This window comes from Physeter macrocephalus, chromosome 4 (genome assembly GCF_002837175.3).
Source record: "Physeter macrocephalus isolate SW-GA chromosome 4, ASM283717v5, whole genome shotgun sequence".
NCBI classification, from domain to species: domain Eukaryota; kingdom Metazoa; phylum Chordata; class Mammalia; order Artiodactyla; family Physeteridae; genus Physeter; species Physeter macrocephalus.
The window spans coordinates 110456403-110476034 of record NC_041217.1 but is presented as its reverse complement, the minus strand read 5'-3'; the positions used below and the strand labels follow the sequence as shown (position 1 = coordinate 110476034).

At 31.8% G+C, this 19632-nt stretch overlaps 1 protein-coding gene across 2 annotated transcripts in view; it reads left to right on the top strand.

The window, feature by feature from the left end:
• PRKACB (protein kinase cAMP-activated catalytic subunit beta) overlaps positions 1-19632 on the top strand; it is a 171829-nt gene that overhangs the window by 100703 nt on the left and 51494 nt on the right. For both annotated transcript variants that reach the window (XM_007106167.3, XM_007106168.2), the window contains exons 2-3: positions 9406-9467; positions 11510-11638. In XM_007106167.3, coding sequence (XP_007106229.1) covers positions 9406-9467; positions 11510-11638 — 191 coding nt within the window. The remainder of the gene's footprint in view (positions 1-9405; positions 9468-11509; positions 11639-19632) is intronic.

Below are 19632 nucleotides of genomic sequence, written 5' to 3'. Positions count from 1 at the left end.
ACAACTTAACACACATTTTTTCTTATACAGAAAAAAATCCATACATTGGAGACTGGATAATTTGAAAATCCTTCTAGACCAAAAATTAACGAAGATACAACAGCACATAGAAATACTGAATAAAATATAACAAGCATCCCTTTAAATGAATACTTAAATTTACAAGAATATAATAGAAATCCCCAGTGTGCAAAAAGTCAATAGTAAGTGAAAAACCAGAGCTGTAAGGGAGAGCATACTTTGACTACCCTGAGGAAATGTTCATACCTTGGTGACAAAATGGCTTTTGTTTTAAATGGCCTCACAGAGACAGAAAAGTTCTTTGATCCATGCAACTTGGGATTTCTTAGACTCGTGTATAAAGCCAGGATCCTCAAAGGATCATAACCTCAGTGAAAGCATAGACTAAAAAATAAAACATCTCCACTAACACAGGGAGAAAATAAGGAAGCTTACATTTCTTGGCTTGGGTTCCTGGGGAGGGGGGAGGGCTGTGTGTGCATGTGTATGGGATGCTTTTCCTGAGAGTTTGTAATCAACTGCTTCTTCTCCAGTAGCTTTCACGTTTTAATCTGTATTAATTGTGTGGTTTAATAATTTTAAATAAAATACCTTATAGTAACAGTTCCAGGCTGGTAACATCTATCGGATGCTAGGCAGAAGCTAATACAAAGCATATCCTCATATCAAACCCTGCGGTTTTCTCACAGATAAAGCCCCACTGAACTTTGAGTTCAGAGTCCAAAATCAAAATAGATACATAACACACACACACAATCTACAACAAAAGATATTTAGCAGATACAACAGCATTAGTCCCTACCAAGAATGTCAGAGTAGAATTGTCACATACAGACTACCATTTAAATTAATAATCACATAAAAAAGAAATATAAAAGAAAAAAATTGTATGCGCTTCCCCACAGAGCCTCAAAATATATAAAACAAAATTGACCCGTTTAGAAGGAAAAATTATAACTATGTAACATTTATAGATATATATAAAGAATTCTCACCCAGTAATTGGAGAATACACAGAAATATATAGAACACTTACAAAATTGATTATTTGACTACACGTATTTGATATACTTTAAAGAATTGATACATAGGCTGTGGTCTCTGACCACAAAACACTTAAGTTTAATCAATAATAAAAGACTAATTAAACAAGTAAACACAAATGTTATATTTGGAAATTTAAAAAATTTAAATAACACACAGGTCAAGAAATAACTCATAAATTTAAAATTCAATTATGTATCAGAACTTGTGGGGTGCAGCTAAAGGATTTAGAGACAAAATCTTAAATGTGTATGTTAGGAAAAGAGAAAGACATTTGTGATGTAAGGATGCAAGTAAACAAGTTAGAGAAAGCACAGCATGGTTAATCAAAAGAAGGAAAAAAACTAATAGAGACATGTGCAAAAATCAGTGGAATAGAAAATATTCATCAGAGCCAAAGCTTAGTTCGTGGAGAAGACTTTTAAGAGAACTGATTAGAACTGTACCTATTTAAGATTTAATCATAGTTAAAATGTTTATTCAAAACTTAGCAAAATTAGGACTGGACAGTTTTATAGTCAAGTTAAAAAAACAAAAATTTTAATCTTGTACAAAATTTTTCAAAGAATTAAAAAAGAGATATTCTTAACGTCTTATATATATTCTAGTAATCGCTTTACAAGTAAAGTATGGGAAAGAAAAGCAGTTAGAAACATGTTCTTTGAAGTTAGGAACAGGAGTAGGATGCTCATTGTCTCTATCTGTACAGTATAACACTGTGAGTCATAACCTACACGGTAGGACAAGAAAAAGTTGGAGTAAAAAAAATTATCATTATTTACAGATATGTGATTATCTACATAGAAAATTCAAGAGAATCTACCAGTGTTATTTTAGAATTAATGAGAGTCTGCCAGTCTGCCATATAATAAGATCAGTATATAAACATCAACTATGTGCTATACTTCAGCAACAAACATGGTAATTTCTTAAAAGGTCTCCCTTTTACGATAGCAACCAAAGCTCTAAAGAACCTAGGAATAAATCTAATAAAAGAATAAGACCTTTAAGAGAAAAGTTATAAAATTGTACAGAGATATTTAATATTTAACAAGCAGATATTTCATACCCATTAGATTATCAAAAATTAGAAAGTAAAAATTAAACAGTAACACATTTTGTTGAGGATATGGATCATCAAGGATAGAGTGGTAGTATAAACTGGCACAACCATTTATTGAGCCACTTACTATTTAGTTAAGTTGAAAACGTGCATACCCTATCATCTAGGGATCCACTCCTAGCTCTATACTGTCCGGCAACAAGACAGAACATTTGAATTCAGGACCAAATGGAAAATCTTTAGCATATGATTCTGGTAGATATAATATCCTCTGAGAAAAACCCTCAGTGAACAATTAAGGAAGTAAAGTACATTTCAAAGAGCATTTCAAAAATTGCCTGGGTCATTAGTTTTATGACTATAAATTTACTTTAAGTTTTACTTTAAGTTTTACAAAATCCTTTAGGGAACATCTTCAGTCAAACATGGCTTGGATGGCCTAGAAAATCCACAGCATCCCTAGATAGAGAGCAAGTTTGGAGAGAAAGCATGTACATGTGATTTGTAGTGAATGAGTACACTATGTGAATTCATAGTGTATCCATCTGTCCATATAGATACTAGTCAAATAAGTTAATGTGTTTCTTTCTATAATTTGATCATTTAAATATATATGTCTCACCAAAAGTTTAAAATTATTTTAACAGTGTAGTGAAAGAGTGGGTCAATTATAATGTTCACTTGTAACCAAGACTTGATAAAGAATTAACTAATAAAAAATTGTAAGGAGAGGACAGAAGAGTAAATGTAAGTAGTATTGCAATAAGAATAGCCTTTATTGCCTATTAAATTTTCAACCATTCATTCATGTGTGACTTTGTGCAAGACTAATTAATATCTTAGAAAACAAAAGTAGGCCCATTTGTGCCGTTAAGTGGTCCCATCCACTGAACTACACAAATAACAGTTATAGTAATTAAAGTTGTTTTTTATACCCACTATCATTTTAAGGTTACAGTGAATTTGCTTTGAACGGACATGTTTGAATATGGTGAAGCAAAGTGTCTCTTCAGCAAAGTGAACACAATTGCTCTTCAGATTAAAGGGATAGAAATATGATATTTCATTAATACATTTCCAGAGTAGGGTTTTGACTGGTTAAAAAAATGTATGTATCCAAAGAATTAATTGTAATCATTGTATAAAACACTTTTGAATATGTGTTTTTCATTCTATTCCTATGTGTGAATATCTAGTGAACATGTATGGGTTGGTAACCTCTTGTGTGTATGTTATGTGTTATTTAATCTGTTTAATTTATTCTTTTTGATCAAGCACGCAAATCATCAGAAGCATCTGGTAGGAAACCACTTTTTACAGAATAATTTGTTTGCTTTGTTGCTATAAGTTGGATTTTATGAGGCATTTTGTAGCAACTAGAATATTTTATATTAGTTTACTGAAAATATTTGTACTACAGCATGTATGTGTGTGGGGGGGTATACTTAGAAATAACAAACATAGAGTTCTAAAGAGGTGAGTGTTTGAAGTAGGGGTGGCAGAAGACAGTATTACAGTCTACTAGATTTACACTTCCTAGAGGTTTTGGAAGAGATTGTACTGTTATTTGTTGATAGAACTTGGTATTTTCATAACTAATTTACCTCCATTCCCATCCTGTTTTGTGCTTTCTGACATACACTAAACCTAAATAGAATAATGCTTTTATTTAGGTAAAGAATGAAGATGAAAATAATTTAATTACAAAGAGATTAGGGGGCCCATGAATTATAATCTGCTCAGTAAAAAAATTTTTTAACTTATTACAAAAGAAGATACTATTAAGAAACAACTGCTTATAGTACCTAATACTTGCTCTTTCCCTAATAGAAAATTTTAGAGGAACAGCTCCTTCTCTTATTCCCTAAATGGATAGCCATCAAGATTTAAAATATTCAGACCTGTAACACCCACTGTTCTTCCTCCTTTCTTCCTCCTTACTCTATCTGGCTCCCCTCTTTCTTTAGCAAGTGATCTTCCCTCCTATTTCCCAGAAGAAATGGAGTACAGCAATTGTGAATAACTCAGTTTACTCCTGTGCCTTTCCACATACTGAAAAACGTCGCTGTGACGAGCAGCTACCTCCCTGATTGGGCACTTTCTTGCCCATACACTTCACCTCCCACTGCTGCTGTACACTTTTACCCTATGCTGCAGCTATTTCAGGTCTGTTGACATTTCCTGAGTAAACCATGCTCTTTCCTTTATGCATTTGATTCAAGGTCATCCCAGCCTATCTTTGTCCTCAACTTCATCTGCCAGAGGAACTGTTTATCCTTCAAGATTCAGCACAAATGCTGCATCATCTTTTATGCCTTACCTTAACTACCCAAGAATTTCCTCTTTTGAGCTCAAATAGCACCTGTAGATTTCTTAGTTGTAATCCTTGTCACATTCTATTACAGTGGTTCATCTATTTCCCCTTTAGCTTCTCATCTCCTGTATAGTGGAGATATGTTTATTCTTTGTTGTGTTCCCAGAGTCTAGTTCAGTTTCTGGTACCATTGAACAGTGCTCAATAAATGTTGAGAAGATTGTTAAACCAGCACCAATGAAGTAAAAATACTTGGAAGACACTATTGTCTCTCAGAAGGGACTTAATGAAGTATTACAATTCAGAGTGTCTTTCCTACAGTAGAGTTTTGAAAAAGAACAGAAGTCCAGAGATGGCATTGCAGTAGTTATAGGATGTGTATTTCAGTATATGCTACTTAATATTATTAGCGCTATTGCTATGAGGAGTTAAATTTTTTGTTAGCTGTTTTAAGGAAAATTAGAATGGTATTGATTTTGGCACTGAACAGTAATTATTGATTTTATTTCCTAACCATTTAATTTTAAAATATTCTATTTGAATATGTTCAGTCAAATAATCATTTCTACATTAATGTTTTAGTCTGTACATAATATTCTGTAAAAATGTGAATAAGTGATTTCATGCTAATATGCTGTTTTTATGAGTGTCATTTAATCATTGTTTAATTTATTTTTCGGATACAAGCTTGCTCCTCTTCAGAAGTATCTGGTAGGCAATTACTTTTAATAAAACAAATGTTACCTTTTAAAACTTTTTATTTGGTTGTTTGCAAGTTGTTATGCTCCTCTTAAAGTTATATTTTTATAAAATATTCTGAGTTAATAAAATATTTTAGTTGATGGGAGAAATGGTTTATTTAGTTTTATGTTGAGTTTTATCTACAGAAATTATTTATATTTCAGTTTCTTGTGTGATATTTTAGAAACAACAAATATAGCACTGTGAAATAGTGGGAGCTGTGCAGGGTAGCATAAGACAGATTAATACACACCACTTAAATTAGATAACCCAGGTTAATGAAAGGTTGTTGAAAGAAAAATATAGTTGTAAATTTTGAGTAAAACAGCTAATATTTTAATTGGGTATTTACCCTGGGAAGTTTATATTCTATTTTGTTCTGTTTTCTATTTGTTTCCCTTCTATTTTCTGACATCAATTAAAAGAAGTTAAATAAAATTGTGCTTTTATTGTAAAAGAGGTGTCAAAGAGAGAGGTGACATTTATCACATTACAAAGAAAACTAGAGAATTCAACATCTGGAGTAGTTATAATCTGTACAGTAATAGATTTCTAAACCGTTCTTATAAAACATGAATGATAACCTCCTTTAAGCTTCGCATAATGGCATACTGTAATGAACAACATGCCCTTTTTATAATCAGTAGCAATCTAGAATCTAGCAGCAACACAGAACCAAAAATTGCCCAGTAAATAAATTTACTAACTATAATTAGTGAAACATTGCAGAATTATCTGAATAACATGGATAAAGATATGCCATACTTGAATTTTTAATAAATTTTCCTAATGTTTAAAATGAACTAATTTTTAACAATGTCGTGTGTATAAATACATTCAAAGATATTTTGAGGGTGGTAAGATTTAAGGTTTTTTTTAATGTACTTGTAGATATGCATAAAAATTATCACTTTGTTTCTTCTTTCTTCATCTCATGAATGTGGGTAAATATTTCTACAAACCAACCCTGGGTGAACATATAGATTCCTTTGGTATTTCTTAAACTGAAGAGAAAATAAATTTATGTGGAAAATAAATGTAATTGAAGTATATACTTCTGGGAAGAAATTGAGGTAATTTTTGGTGTGTCCTCATTTTTTTAGTACCTAGTTTGCTCCATTATTGACCAGTACAGAACAAAATATATTTTCAGAAAAATCTTTTGTTGAGATGTTTTTTCCTAAGGAGTGTTACTAATCACTGTGTTTTTAGATAGGTACTGATGATTACTAAGAAGCATTAGAACCAATATTATAACTCATATGTGTTGAGCTCCAAAACCTGTGGCTGTTGCAGGATATCACAAGGGTTTAAATTGAGTGTAAATGTAGATATGGCTTATATACGAACACAAAAAGAAAACAATTGAGAACTTCAAGTATATGCTTTATAGGGAACTCCAGATTAAATGTGCTGCAGTGTTTGAATTTGGCTCTCTCCCACCACTCGTTTTATTAATTAGTTGCCAACACCTTATGTCGGTGGATATAAGCTTTAAAAATAACTAGAGAAAAGCATTTAGAAAGTTAAATTCACCACTGTGTAAAAATAATAAAATCCAAAGCAAATACATGTGGTTCTAGATTGCCTATTGTTTTAGAGTTATTCGTAATCTAGCATGTTATAAAATATTTTATTTTCTGTGTTTATATTTATAAGGTATATATTTTGGTTAACCAATATTTTTACAAAGAGTTAACTGTGTTCATCTTTGCATCTAAATAGTACACATATAAACCAGACATTTCATGTGTATATGTGACAAAAAGTGTTGCAGGAACAGAGTTTTCTTCATGGAATTATTTAATGACATTATAATTAATGCTTATCCTTACTCTAAAAGGGAATCTATTTGTTGAAATACTTTGCAAAATTTAACATCTTTAATTCATACCATTTCTGATAATTTTCATATAAGACCTTTATGAGAACTGTTATGTACTTTCTACAGTGTTACTTGACAGTAAACTCAGAATACTGATGAGTACAGAGAGTATTTCAAAGATTTTCCTGAATATCCTATTAGTGCATGAAATTCAGTAGTACTTAAAATTTTTCATTTAGTTTATTCACCAAGCAGGAAAAAAGGGAATTTTCCTTCAACTTACTATCTTTGGCAAATACTGCCAGTCCTTCCTTTGACCAGTTACGTTTTTCTTAACTCAAGATCCAATTAGCAAGAAGTGACAGGAGAAGCTGAAACAGGATGTTAGGGATTTTTTCCTTTTCCTGATTTTCTTCCATGTCTCCAAATTATCTATACTCATGCAGGCATCTGGAGAGTTTATACTGCAACTTGATGTGCAAGTTCTATAGATAGAAAATAACTAAAAATATTTTTCAAAAGAAATCAGAGGTATATTTTGGGAATCACAAGTTGTTTCTTAAAAGCCACAGTTGCATTTAGCAATAAATTATGTTTTAAATTTATTTTATAGCTGTCGTTTCCAAGTCAATGGCATGTGCAGATGTCTGTTTCATGCAAAAAAAAAAAAAAAAAAAAGATCTTACTTATAAAACCACTCTTCTTCAGTTGTAACGAGTATATTAACTTTTTAGAAGTAGGATGACTTGAACCTTCCTAAACTCAAAGAAAATGTAATAATTTTCCACCCCCAAATCCACCCCCAGGAAGAATTAGATCATATTTGCATAATTAGTTGCAATTATTTGATTCATTGTTTTGGTGAATGAGATTTTCATACAATGGAAAGATTCTAATTTTAAAAATTATTTTTCTCAAATTTTCTAAAATAGGTATTTTGAGAGTATTTTGCAAAATACAAGTGACAGTTTATATAAAGTAGTAAAATAATATCTTCAGAAATGCACACTAGTGTTACATAAAAACTGTCTGCTGTTGGTGCCTGTTAACACCATTTTGAAATCTCAAAGCACTTAAAATGCCAACAGCTTTCTTGTTTAACAGTATTTTGCCAAAGGTACTTCAGTGGGGGTAAAGGAGGAAATTACAATCTATCTTACATGCTTCAGTTTAATACTACTGCATCATTAGAAGGTCTTATTAAAGTATTTGTGAACCCCTCATTGAACTTTTGTCTTTTTATCATCATCATCATTCTTATTATTACTTCTGAAATAAATGCCACTGTGCCATTTGTTTAGCCTTTTACTATTTCAACACTATTTAAATCCTATTTTCATCATTATTTATAGATTCAGATATGAGGACTATTGGGAACTCCCCCCCCTCAAAAAAAAGAAAGACTAAAATAATTACTTCTTGTGTAGTTAGGTTTTGCTCTCTCAAACCTAACTATGGGAAAAATAATACATTTTGTTAATGCCATTTTATCTCTCTGGAATTTTTTTCCTATTTGTTTCTAAAATCCTGAATTTATATTGTAAACAAAAGTCATTGTTAATAGCTTTGTGGGAAGACAATGAAAAAGAGGAATCCTTTTAAATGATTCATCACATATCAAATCTAAAATTTCAAGCCACAGCTCTATAAAATAATGTGGCTATTATTGATCACTATATAAACAATATAAACATCCGATTTTGAATTGCTTTACTTTAGTTTATATTATAAATTAGGCATTCAGGCATTTCCTTTGCTCCAAATTTAGAATGAGAGTTTTAAGCTGTTTGGGTTTTTTGGTTGTGGTTTGTTCTGTTTTATTTTTAAGTCTTTGTGGCTATTCTTTGTGTTAGTCTGTAGTTTTTCCCTTTCTCTTTACCTTTAGTAGAGAGGATACAAATCTAATAATATAAATCCTTATACCTGAAAACAGCTCTTTATCAAAGTCAGTTATTTTTGAAACTCCACAAATCAACAAATTCACATTCTCCAAATTTTTTACTTCTTATGTTTAAAGGCTCTGTTAATATCTGCTGGCTTATTTATTTACAATAAGTATTTTGTCCTATATTGATTTCTAACTTTTTTCATTACTTTCAGGTATGTTTTCAGGAACAGTATTTTTATTATTAAATTTGAAATTATCAAAGTGACCTCCATAGAGAACAGTATTAGATATTCTTAGAAACTGGAGAAACTGTTTGCTTCTTCTTTAGAGAAACTAAATAGCTCTCTAGTATATCATGGTTGTGAATACATGTTTCATGGCAACCATAGTTGACTTAAGTCTGTGTTTTTTAAGCAAGTATATTTATGTGTAATGTATTTATGTATGTAGTATAAATATTCTTAGAAGTCAAAATTTGTTTTTTTGTTTTTTTAAAAATATATTTTCAGTGAAAGAGTTTCTAGCCAAAGCCAAAGAAGACTTTTTAAAAAAATGGGAAAATCCTGCTCCGGTAAGGAACATTTAAAATTTTCTATGATTTAAAAATCTTGCTTTAAGTAAAATCATGATTCTCACCTAAATAATTTACTACTTCAGAAAGTTTAATTTTCAAGTAGCGTTAATAAATATAAGCTGAATGTGAGAATTTTGCCATAATATTGTTTTGATTTATTAATAATTTTATGTATACCTAAATTGGAGAAGGAACTAATTTCTGATGTAATACCTGATTATACATTTTGATACTAATTCCAAGTTGCTACAAACTCTTGATATTTTCTAATATTCTAGTAATTTTGATTTATGCCTTCAATAGCATATTTATTATTTTTATTAATTATGACAATTAGGGATCATATTGTGCAGTTTCAAATTCTTAATCACAAATACTTGGCTACTGACAACATACCAAGTACACTAGGATCCTTTCATAAATGTTTTGATGGGTTAAGTTCTATATAATTTAAGTACTTAACTAAGGTCTAAAAATTATGTATAAAAAGAGCCATCTACACTTGCCAAAAACTTTTTGAATTTTATAAATAATTAATGACCTTTAATAGTAGGTGAAATTTTGAAAACTTTTTTCCTAGCATAAAAATCCTTTTGAAGTATTTTTTTCACTAAAAAATATTTAATTCTAAATAAAATGTTATGTTTTATGAAGATGCCATCATTACCAAGATTTAGAGCATGAGCTATATAATTTATGAGGAAGATGGCATATTCATATGAAAAGCAGTGACTAGCAAAAGCGATGTTTTGTTGTCTATTAATGATGTTTATTTTCATTATTTAGTTGGGAACTTTATTAAATATTTCAATCCATTGTTGATAAAACCAAAAATTAAATATTAATCCATAAAATTAAATAATTAATTCAGACAGAATTATAAGGACTTTTTCTTTCTGTATTCATACAGAATCTCATGGCAATTTAAAATTATTAGAAATAAGAATGAAAACAAGTTTTATAAATAAAAACTTAAGAGTTACTTGCTTTTTCCTTAATGATTCAGTAAGAAGCTATGATGTGTCTCCAAAGGCAAGGTTGATTTGCAAAAGATTAAGTCCAACTACAGTGAATTCCAGTAGCAATCCAAATTCCTCACTTATAAAAGAACCATATTGCATCACATTTTTCTCAAGCTTAATGCTATACAGAATGGCCCTTGGAAATATTCTTTCCGAGATTTTCATGAAGATGTTTATAATGAAAACCTATTAAACAAATGGGTTAGCAATTACTATTTGGTGCCACTTAGCACATAATTTGTTCCTAGTAATTTTCATTTTGTTGTGGCAGCAACAAATTCAATAGATTGATGCCTCCAATTCTTTGCTTCTGTGCTATAGCTGAAGCCAAACAAAGATGTTTGCTTGTAACAAAGCATCTTTCAAGGAGAAAGAGGGTGATTATTCTTCTGGGACTCCGACTTTTGGTTATCTTTGTGGGAGTGAGGAACTCTTTTTACCTTATTGTTACTTTTTTAGGTAATACTGGGTTATTATCACATCAGAGAGAGAAAACCATTAGTATCTCTCATGCTGTTATTATCTAGTTCATATAAGGATAGAAATGAAGTAAGACAGTGTTTCTTCAGAGGTAACTCTAGTGAAAGGACTCTGATCCTCAGCTTATCTATTCATTATAATTATTTGTAAGTGCACTAAGACTGTGTGGCTTCCATGATTGCATACTTCTGGTCAGTTTGTAATTATTAAAATATGGAGCTAATTTATTAGAAGTCCAATACTATGAATTCATATTAGAATATGACCTTTCATATTTCAACTGAGGATCTTACTTCCTCACATTACTATTATACTTTGTTTTGCGATGTAAGTCTCTTCTCAAATATTAGATCCTTTCTTATTCAAAGGGAAAAATAGAACCAATAATCTGCAATTTCAGTAGTCTCTTTGTATTGTTTTTAAATGGATAGTTATAAATTACCTATTCTGATAGCATATCATTAAATCTATGATAGTTTTCATAGTCTTCTTATGAAAATTTCTAATTTTAAAGTTTATTTTTTCATGTATATGTAGAATAATGCCGGGCTGGAAGATTTTGAAAGGAAAAAAACCCTTGGAACAGGTTCATTTGGAAGAGTCATGTTGGTGAAACATAAAGCCACTGAACAGTATTATGCAATGAAGATCTTAGATAAGCAGAAGGTTAGTGTATTCATTGGTTTGGGTTTTTTTTTTTTTTTTGGAATTAAAAAACAAATCTTAAATTTTAAATTGAAATATAGTTGATTTACAATGTTGTGTTAGCTTCAGGTATACAGCAAAGTGATTCAGTTATATACATATATATTCTGTATTAGATTCTTTTCCATTATAGGTTATTACAAGATATTGAGTATAGTTCTTTGTGCTATACAGGTTCTTGTTGGTTATCTATTGTATATATAGTGGTGTGTATATTTTAATCCCAAACTCCCCATTTATCCCTCCTCCCCCACCTTTCCTTTTGGTAACCATAAGTTTGCTTTCTATGTCTGTGAGTCTATTTCTGTTTTGTAAATAAATTCATTTGTATCGTTTGTTTAGATTCCACATCTAAGTGATATCATATATTTGTCTTTCTCTGTCTTGCCTACTTCACTTAGTATGATAATCTCTAGGCAGAATACTCTTTAACATAAATTGCAGCAATATTTTTTGGCCCCATCTCCTAGAGTAATGGAAATAAAAACAAAAATAAACAAATGGGATCTAATTAAACTTAAAAGCTTTTGTACAGCAAAGGAAACCATAAACAAAATGAAAAGACAACCTACTACAGAGTGGTAGAAAATATTTGCAAACAATACGACTGACAAGGGATTAATTTCCAAAATATACAAACAGCTTATTACAGCTCAATATCAAGAAAACAAACTGCCTAATCAAAAAATGGGTGGAAGATGTAAATAGACATTCCTCTAAAGAAGACATACCAATGGCCAACAGGCACATGAAAAGATGCTCAATATTGCTAATTAATAGAGAAATGCAAATCAAAACTACAATGAGGTATCCCCTCACACTGGTCAGAATGACCATCATCAAAAAGTCTACAAGTAATAAATGCTGGAGAGGGTGTAGAGAAAAAGGAACCCTCCTACACTGCTGGTAAGAATGTAAATTGGTACAGCCAATATGGAGAACAGTATGGAGGTTCCTTAAAAGACCAAAAATAGAGCTACCACAGGATCCTGCAATCCCCCTCTTGGGCATATATCCAGAGAAAACCATAATTCGAAAAGGTACATGCACCCTAATGATTATAACAGCACAATTTACAGTAGCCAAGACATGGAAGCAACCTAAGTGTCCATCAACAGATAAGTGGATAAAGAAGATGTGTATATATACACAATGGAATATTACTCAGCCATAAAAAAATGAAATAATGCCTTTTGCAGCGACATGGATGGACCTAGGGATTATCATGCTAAGTAAAGCAGTCAGACAAAGACAAATATCACATAATATTGCTTATATGTGAAATTTTAAAAAATGATACTAGTGTATTCATTGTTACCTAAAGAGTAAATTTTATCTGCTAGATTATTAAACACATGCAATAGAATAACTTACCATTGACACCTTCAGATAATTTTATTGTTGCATTTAATTTGCATTCCTCTATATTGTGACTATATGACACACACAATTAATAGTTTGAGTGTAGGGGGGTACATTATTATTTCAATAATTATTTATACATAATAGGTATATATATGTTTGCTAACAAAATATTGAATTCTATATGTAAAGAACAGGCATCTCTATTACATTCTGCCTTGTGGAAAAATGCAGGGACCAATTACTTGATCCTTAGATTGAGGTAACAGAAATTTAGTGATTTATTTTATGACTTATTTTAATTGACAGTTGAAGCCCTGTTGTTTAACATGATTGAGGTGTTTAATTTAAAATATAAGTTAAAGCAGGGAAAAATTTGAAAACGTGCATACTGTAACAAATATCAAATCATTATATTATACACCTCAAACTAATAACGTTACATGTCAGTTATAGCTAAAAGAAATTAATTAAAAAATGAATTTTAAGTATTTATCATATGTTAGTGTTATCTAATGAATCAAGATGTCTGAATTATTCATGCTTTAAATATTAAGCTTCTGTTTTCCTAGTAATCATGATTGAGGAAAAGTAAAAGAAAAATGGCGAATCTTGATTTGTTATCTTACAGATATTATGTACTCAAGAATGACATTTTGGCTTGCTGGGATACAGATAGGAAAATGTGGAGGAAACAGTACTGAATGAGTAATCAGGGTTACAGATGGTGGGTAAACTAGTGCTATCCAATAGAAATATAATGTGAGGCACATATGTAATTTTGAGTTTCTTAGTAGCTACATTTTTTAAAAAGTAAAAAGAAATAGTTAAAATTATTCTTAATTAATAAGTCTTTATTTAGCCCAAGGTATCTAAAATACTATCACTGCCACATGTAATTAATATAAAAATTACTGAGATGTTTCATATTCTCTTTTTCATACCAAGTTTTCAAAATCTGATGTTTATTTTACACTTACAGTATATCTCCATTCATATTAGCCACATTTCGAGTGTTAAATAACCACATGTGGCTAGTGGCTACCATATTGGACAGCGCAGCATTAGACTGGTCTGAGGTTTCAGTCCAACCTCTATTTTAAAACAAAAAACAAAACTAACCTCTAACATGAAAAGTAGTAATGGATTAAGTCTCTCTAAAATTAGATACACCCGTACACACATTTGTGCATCTTTGTCTACTGCCCTCTTTTACTTTATCTTTTCTAACCATGCTTCTTGAAAAAATAGTTTAATCACTATCCGCTAACTCACTTCCTTTTAATTCTTCAACCCACAACAGTTTAGCTGCCTCCTTGTTTATCTCCCGCTTCTTGCTACTCTACTGAAATGGCACTACCATGGGTCACCAATCCAGTGACTTAATCACCAAGTCCAGTGGACTCTTTTTGCTCATCTTATGTAACTTTTTTAGAGCCTATGACTGTAGTGATGCTCCCTTGAAACTGTCTTTTCCCTGGACTTCTGGAACCCCATGCTCCTAATTATACTATTTCCTCTCTGGGCTCTTCTTTCTCATGTGCCTTTTCCTGTTTTGTTCTATTTTTTCCATCTGTCTGCTCTTTAAAGATTGCTAATCTCTATCTCTGGACTCTCCACTCTTCCTGTTTTCTTGTTCTGTACCCTCTCCCCGTGTACTCTAATCCAAGCTTCAACTCATCCTTGAACTCTACACTTCAGATTTGTACAATCTGAGCATGGAGCTCTTAGAGATCAACTAGTCCTTACCCTAATTATCTAGATGAGGTAATTGGATCTTAGACAGGGTAAGTGACCAGCATACTTGTATTGCTAGCACAACAACAAAATGTCTCCAGTTTGCTTCCTTGCTTGTTTGTTTGAAGCATAATAGACTTACAATATTATGTTAGTTACAGGTGTACAACATAATGATTTGATATTTCTATACATGACAAAATGATCACCATGACAAGTCTAGTTACTTTCTGTCACTATACAAAGTTATCATATTATTGACTATATTTCCTATGCTGTATTTTATACTTGTGATTCATTTATTTTGTAACTCTTAATTTATCCTGTAAACTCTTCAAGTTCATATCTCTTAATCTCCCTTACCTATATCATTCATCACCCCACACCTCCTCCCCTCTGAGTTCTCTGTATCTATGATTCTGTTTCTGTTTTGTTATGTTTGTTCACTTGTTTTTTAGATTCTACATATAAGAGAAATCATATGGTGTTTTTCTTTGTCTGTCTGACTTATTTTACTCAGCATAATACCCTCATACCCTCTAAGTCCATCTATGTTGTCACAAATGGCAAGATTTCCTTCTTTTTTTATGGCTGAGTATATTCCATTTTATATTCCATCTTCTTATCAATCCATCTGTTAATGGACACTTAGGTTGCTTCCATATCTTGGCTATCGTAAATAACACTGCAGTGAACATAGGGGTGCATATATCTTTTTGAATTAGTGTTTTTATGTTCTTTGGAAAAATACCCAGAAGTGGAATTGCTGGATTATATGGTAGTTCTACTTTTAATTATTTGAGGAACCTCCATACTGTTTTCCATAGTGACTGTACCAGTTTATATTCCTACCAACAGTGGATGAGGGTTCCATTTTCTCCACGTCCTTGCCAACATTTTTTATTTGTGTCTTTTTGATAATAGCCATTCTAACAGGTGTAGGGTTGTATCTCATTGTAGTTTTGATTTGCATTTCCCTGATAGTAAGTGATTTTGAGCATATTTTCATGTGCCTGTTGACCATCTGTGTGTCATCTTTAGAAAAATGTCTATTCAGGTCCTCTGCCCATTTTTCAATAGGGTTGTTTTTTGATGTTGAGTCGTATGAGTTTTTTGTATATCTTGGATATTAACCCTTTATCAGATACATTGTTTGCAGTTATTTTCTCCCATTCAGTTGGATGCCTTTTTGTTTTGTTCATAGTTTCCTTCACTGTGCAGAAGTATTTTAGTTTAAGGTAGTCCCATTTGTTTACTTTTGTTTTTGTTTCCCTTGCTTGAGGAGACATATCCAAAAAAACATTGTTAAGACAGGTGTCAAAGAGCATACTGCCTATGTTTTCTTCTAAGAATTTTATAGTTTCAGATCTTACATTTAAGTCTTTAATCCATTTTGAGTTTATGTTTGTATATGGTGTGAGAAAATAACCCAGTTTGATTCTTTTGCATATAGTTGTTCAATTTTTCCAGCACTGTTTATCAAAGAGACTATCTTTTCTCCATTGTATATTCTTGCCTTGTTTGTTGTAGATTAATTGACCATATAAGCATGGGTTTATTTCTGGGCTTTCTATTCTGTTTCATTGGTCTGTGTGTGTGTTTTTATACTAGTTTCATACTGTTTTGATTACTATAGCTTTGTAGCATACTTTGAAATCAGCAGGCATGATACCTGCAGCTTTGTTCTTCTTTCTCAAGATTGTTTTGGCTATTCAGGGTCGTGTTTACATATAAATTCTAGAATTATTTGTTCTCGTTCTGTGAAAAATGCCATTGGTATTTTGATAGTGATTGCATTGAATCTGCAGATTGCTGTGGGTAGTATGGCCATTTTAAGAATATTAAGTCTTCCAATCCGTGAGCTCAGTGTATCTTTCCATTTGTTTGTGTCATTTTTAATTTATTTTATCAATGTGTTTTAGTTTTCTGAGTACAGGTTTTTACCTCCTTGGTTAGATTTATTTCTAAGTGTTTTATTCTTTCTGATGCAGTTGTAAGTGGGATTGTTTTAATTTCTCTCTCTGATAGTTTGTTGTTAGTGTATTAAAATACAAAAGATTTCTATACATTAATTTTGTGTTCTGAAACCTTACTGAATTCATTTATTAGTTATAATAGGCTTTTTTGTGGCATCTAAAAAATGCAGGGGGGGGAGTAAGAATGCAGAGTCATTAGAATGCATTCAAACTTAAGAGATTATCAACTTAAATAACCACATATATGTATAGGTTGTTATATATAAACCTCATAGTATCCACAAACCAAAAATCTATAATAGATACACACACAAAAAAGAGAAAGGAATCCAAACATAACACTAAAGATAGACATCAGATCACAAGGGAAGAGAGCAAAAGAAGAAGAAAGAAACAAAAAAACCTACCAAAAAAAACCACCTGAAAACAGTTACCAAAATGACAATAAGTACATATCTACCAATAATTACTTTAAATGTAAATGGACTAAATGCTGTAGTCAAAAGATAGAGTGCCTGAATGAATAAAAAAACAAGACCTATATATATGTTGCCTACAAGAGACTCACTTCACATCTAAAGACACACACAGACTGAAAATGAGGGGATGGAAAAAGGTATTCCATGCAAATGAAAATGAAAAGAAAGCTGTGGTAGCAATATTTATATCAGACAAAATAGACTTTAAAACAAAGACCATGGGCTTCCCTGGTGGCGCAGTGGTTGCGCGTCCGCCTGCCGATGCAGGGGAATCGGGTTCGCGCCCCGGTCTGGGAGGATCCCACATGCCGCGGAGCGGCTGGGCCCGTGAGTCATGGCCGCTGAGCCTGCGCGTCCGGAGCCTGTGCCCCGCAACGGGAGGGGCCCCAACAGGGGGAGGCCCGCATACCACAAAAAAAAAAAAAAAAAAAAAAAAAAAAAAAAAAAAAACCAAAGACCATAACAAGAGACTTGAAGGACATTACATAATGATAATTGGGTCAATACCAGAAGAAGTAATAATAATTATAAATATATATGCACCCACCATAGGAGCAGCTAAATACATATAGCAAATATTAACAAACATAAAGGGAGAAATTGATAGTAACATATTAATAGTAGGGGACTTTAATATTCCACTTACATCAGTGGACAGATCGAGATAGAAAATCAATAAAGAAACACTGCTCTTAAATGACACATTATACTAGATGGGTTTAATAGCTATATAGAGAAAATTCCATCCCAAAGCATCAGAATACACATTCTTTTTCAAGCACACATGGAAATTCTCCAGGGTAGATCAATGCTAGGCTACAAAACAAGTCTTAATAAATTTAGGAATATTGAAATCATATCAAGCATCTTTTCCACCTACAGTTATATGAGACTAGAAATCAACGACAAAAAAAAAGTACAAAAAACACAAACACATGGAAGCTAAACATAGTGCTACTGAGCAACCATTGGGTCACTGAAGAAATTAAAGTGGAAATCAGAAAATACCTGGAGACAAATGAAAATGAAATGCAATGATCCAAAATCTGTGGGACACAGTAGAAGCATCTCTAAGAGGGAAGTTTATAGTGATACAAGCCTCTCTCAGGAAACAAGAAAAATCTCAAATAAACAACCTAATCTTACACCTAAAAGAACTAGAAAAAGAAGAATAAACAAAACCCAAAGTTAGTAGAAGAAAAGAAACCATAAAGATCAGAGCAGAAATAAATGAAAGAGAGACTGAAAAAAACAATAGAAAAGATGAATGAAACTAAGATCTGGTTCTTTAAAAGATCAGAACCTTTAACCAGACTCATCAAATAAAAAGGAGAAAGGGCCCAAATAAAATCAAAAATGAAGAAGTTACAACTGACACCACAGAAATACAAAGGATCATAAGAGATTACTACGAACAATTACATGCCAACTAATTGGACAAACTAGAAGAAATGGATAAATTCCTAGAAGAGTACACTCTCTCAAGACTGAATCAGGAAGAAATAGAAAATATGAACAGACCAACTACCAGTAATGAAATTGAATCAGTAATTTTAAAAAAATACCTCCCAACAACAAAAGTTCAGGACCAAATGACTTCATGGGTGAATTCTACCAAACATTTAAAGAAGAGTTTACATCTGTCCTTCTCAAAGTATTCCAAAAAATTTCAGAGAAAGGAATGCTTGTGACCTCATTGAATGAGGCCAGCATCACCCTGATATCAAAACCGAAAAAAGACACCATAAAAAAAGAAAACTATAGGCCAATATCACTGATGAACACAGATGCAAAAATCCTCAACAAAATATCAGAAAACCAAATTCAATATATTAAAAAGATCATACACCACGATCAAGTGGGATTTATCCCTGGGATGCAAGGATGGTTCAGAATCCGCAAATCAATCAGTGTGATACACCACATTAACAGATTGAAGAATAAAAATCATATGATCATCTCAATAGATGTAGAAAAAGCTTTTGACAAAAAAGCTTTTGACATGAGCATCCATTTATGACAAAAACTTTCAACAAAGTAGGTATAGAGGGAACAATACCTCAACATAATAAAGGCCAAAAATAACAAGCCTACAGCTAACACTCATACTCCCTGGTAAACTGAAAGCATTTCCTCTAAGATCAGGAATGAGATAAAGATACCCACTCTGTCCACTATCATGCAACATAGTATTGGAAGTCCTAGCCACAGCAAATGGACAAGAAAAAGAAATATAAAGAATCCAAATTGGAAAGGAAAAAGTACAACTGTCACTGTTGGCAGATGACATGATACTATATCAAATTTATATGTTTTTTATTAAACCTATTATTAAAATGTTATTATCTATATAGTCCCTAATATTTTTTGTTTCTTAAGATGTTAACAGAATGTACTCTAG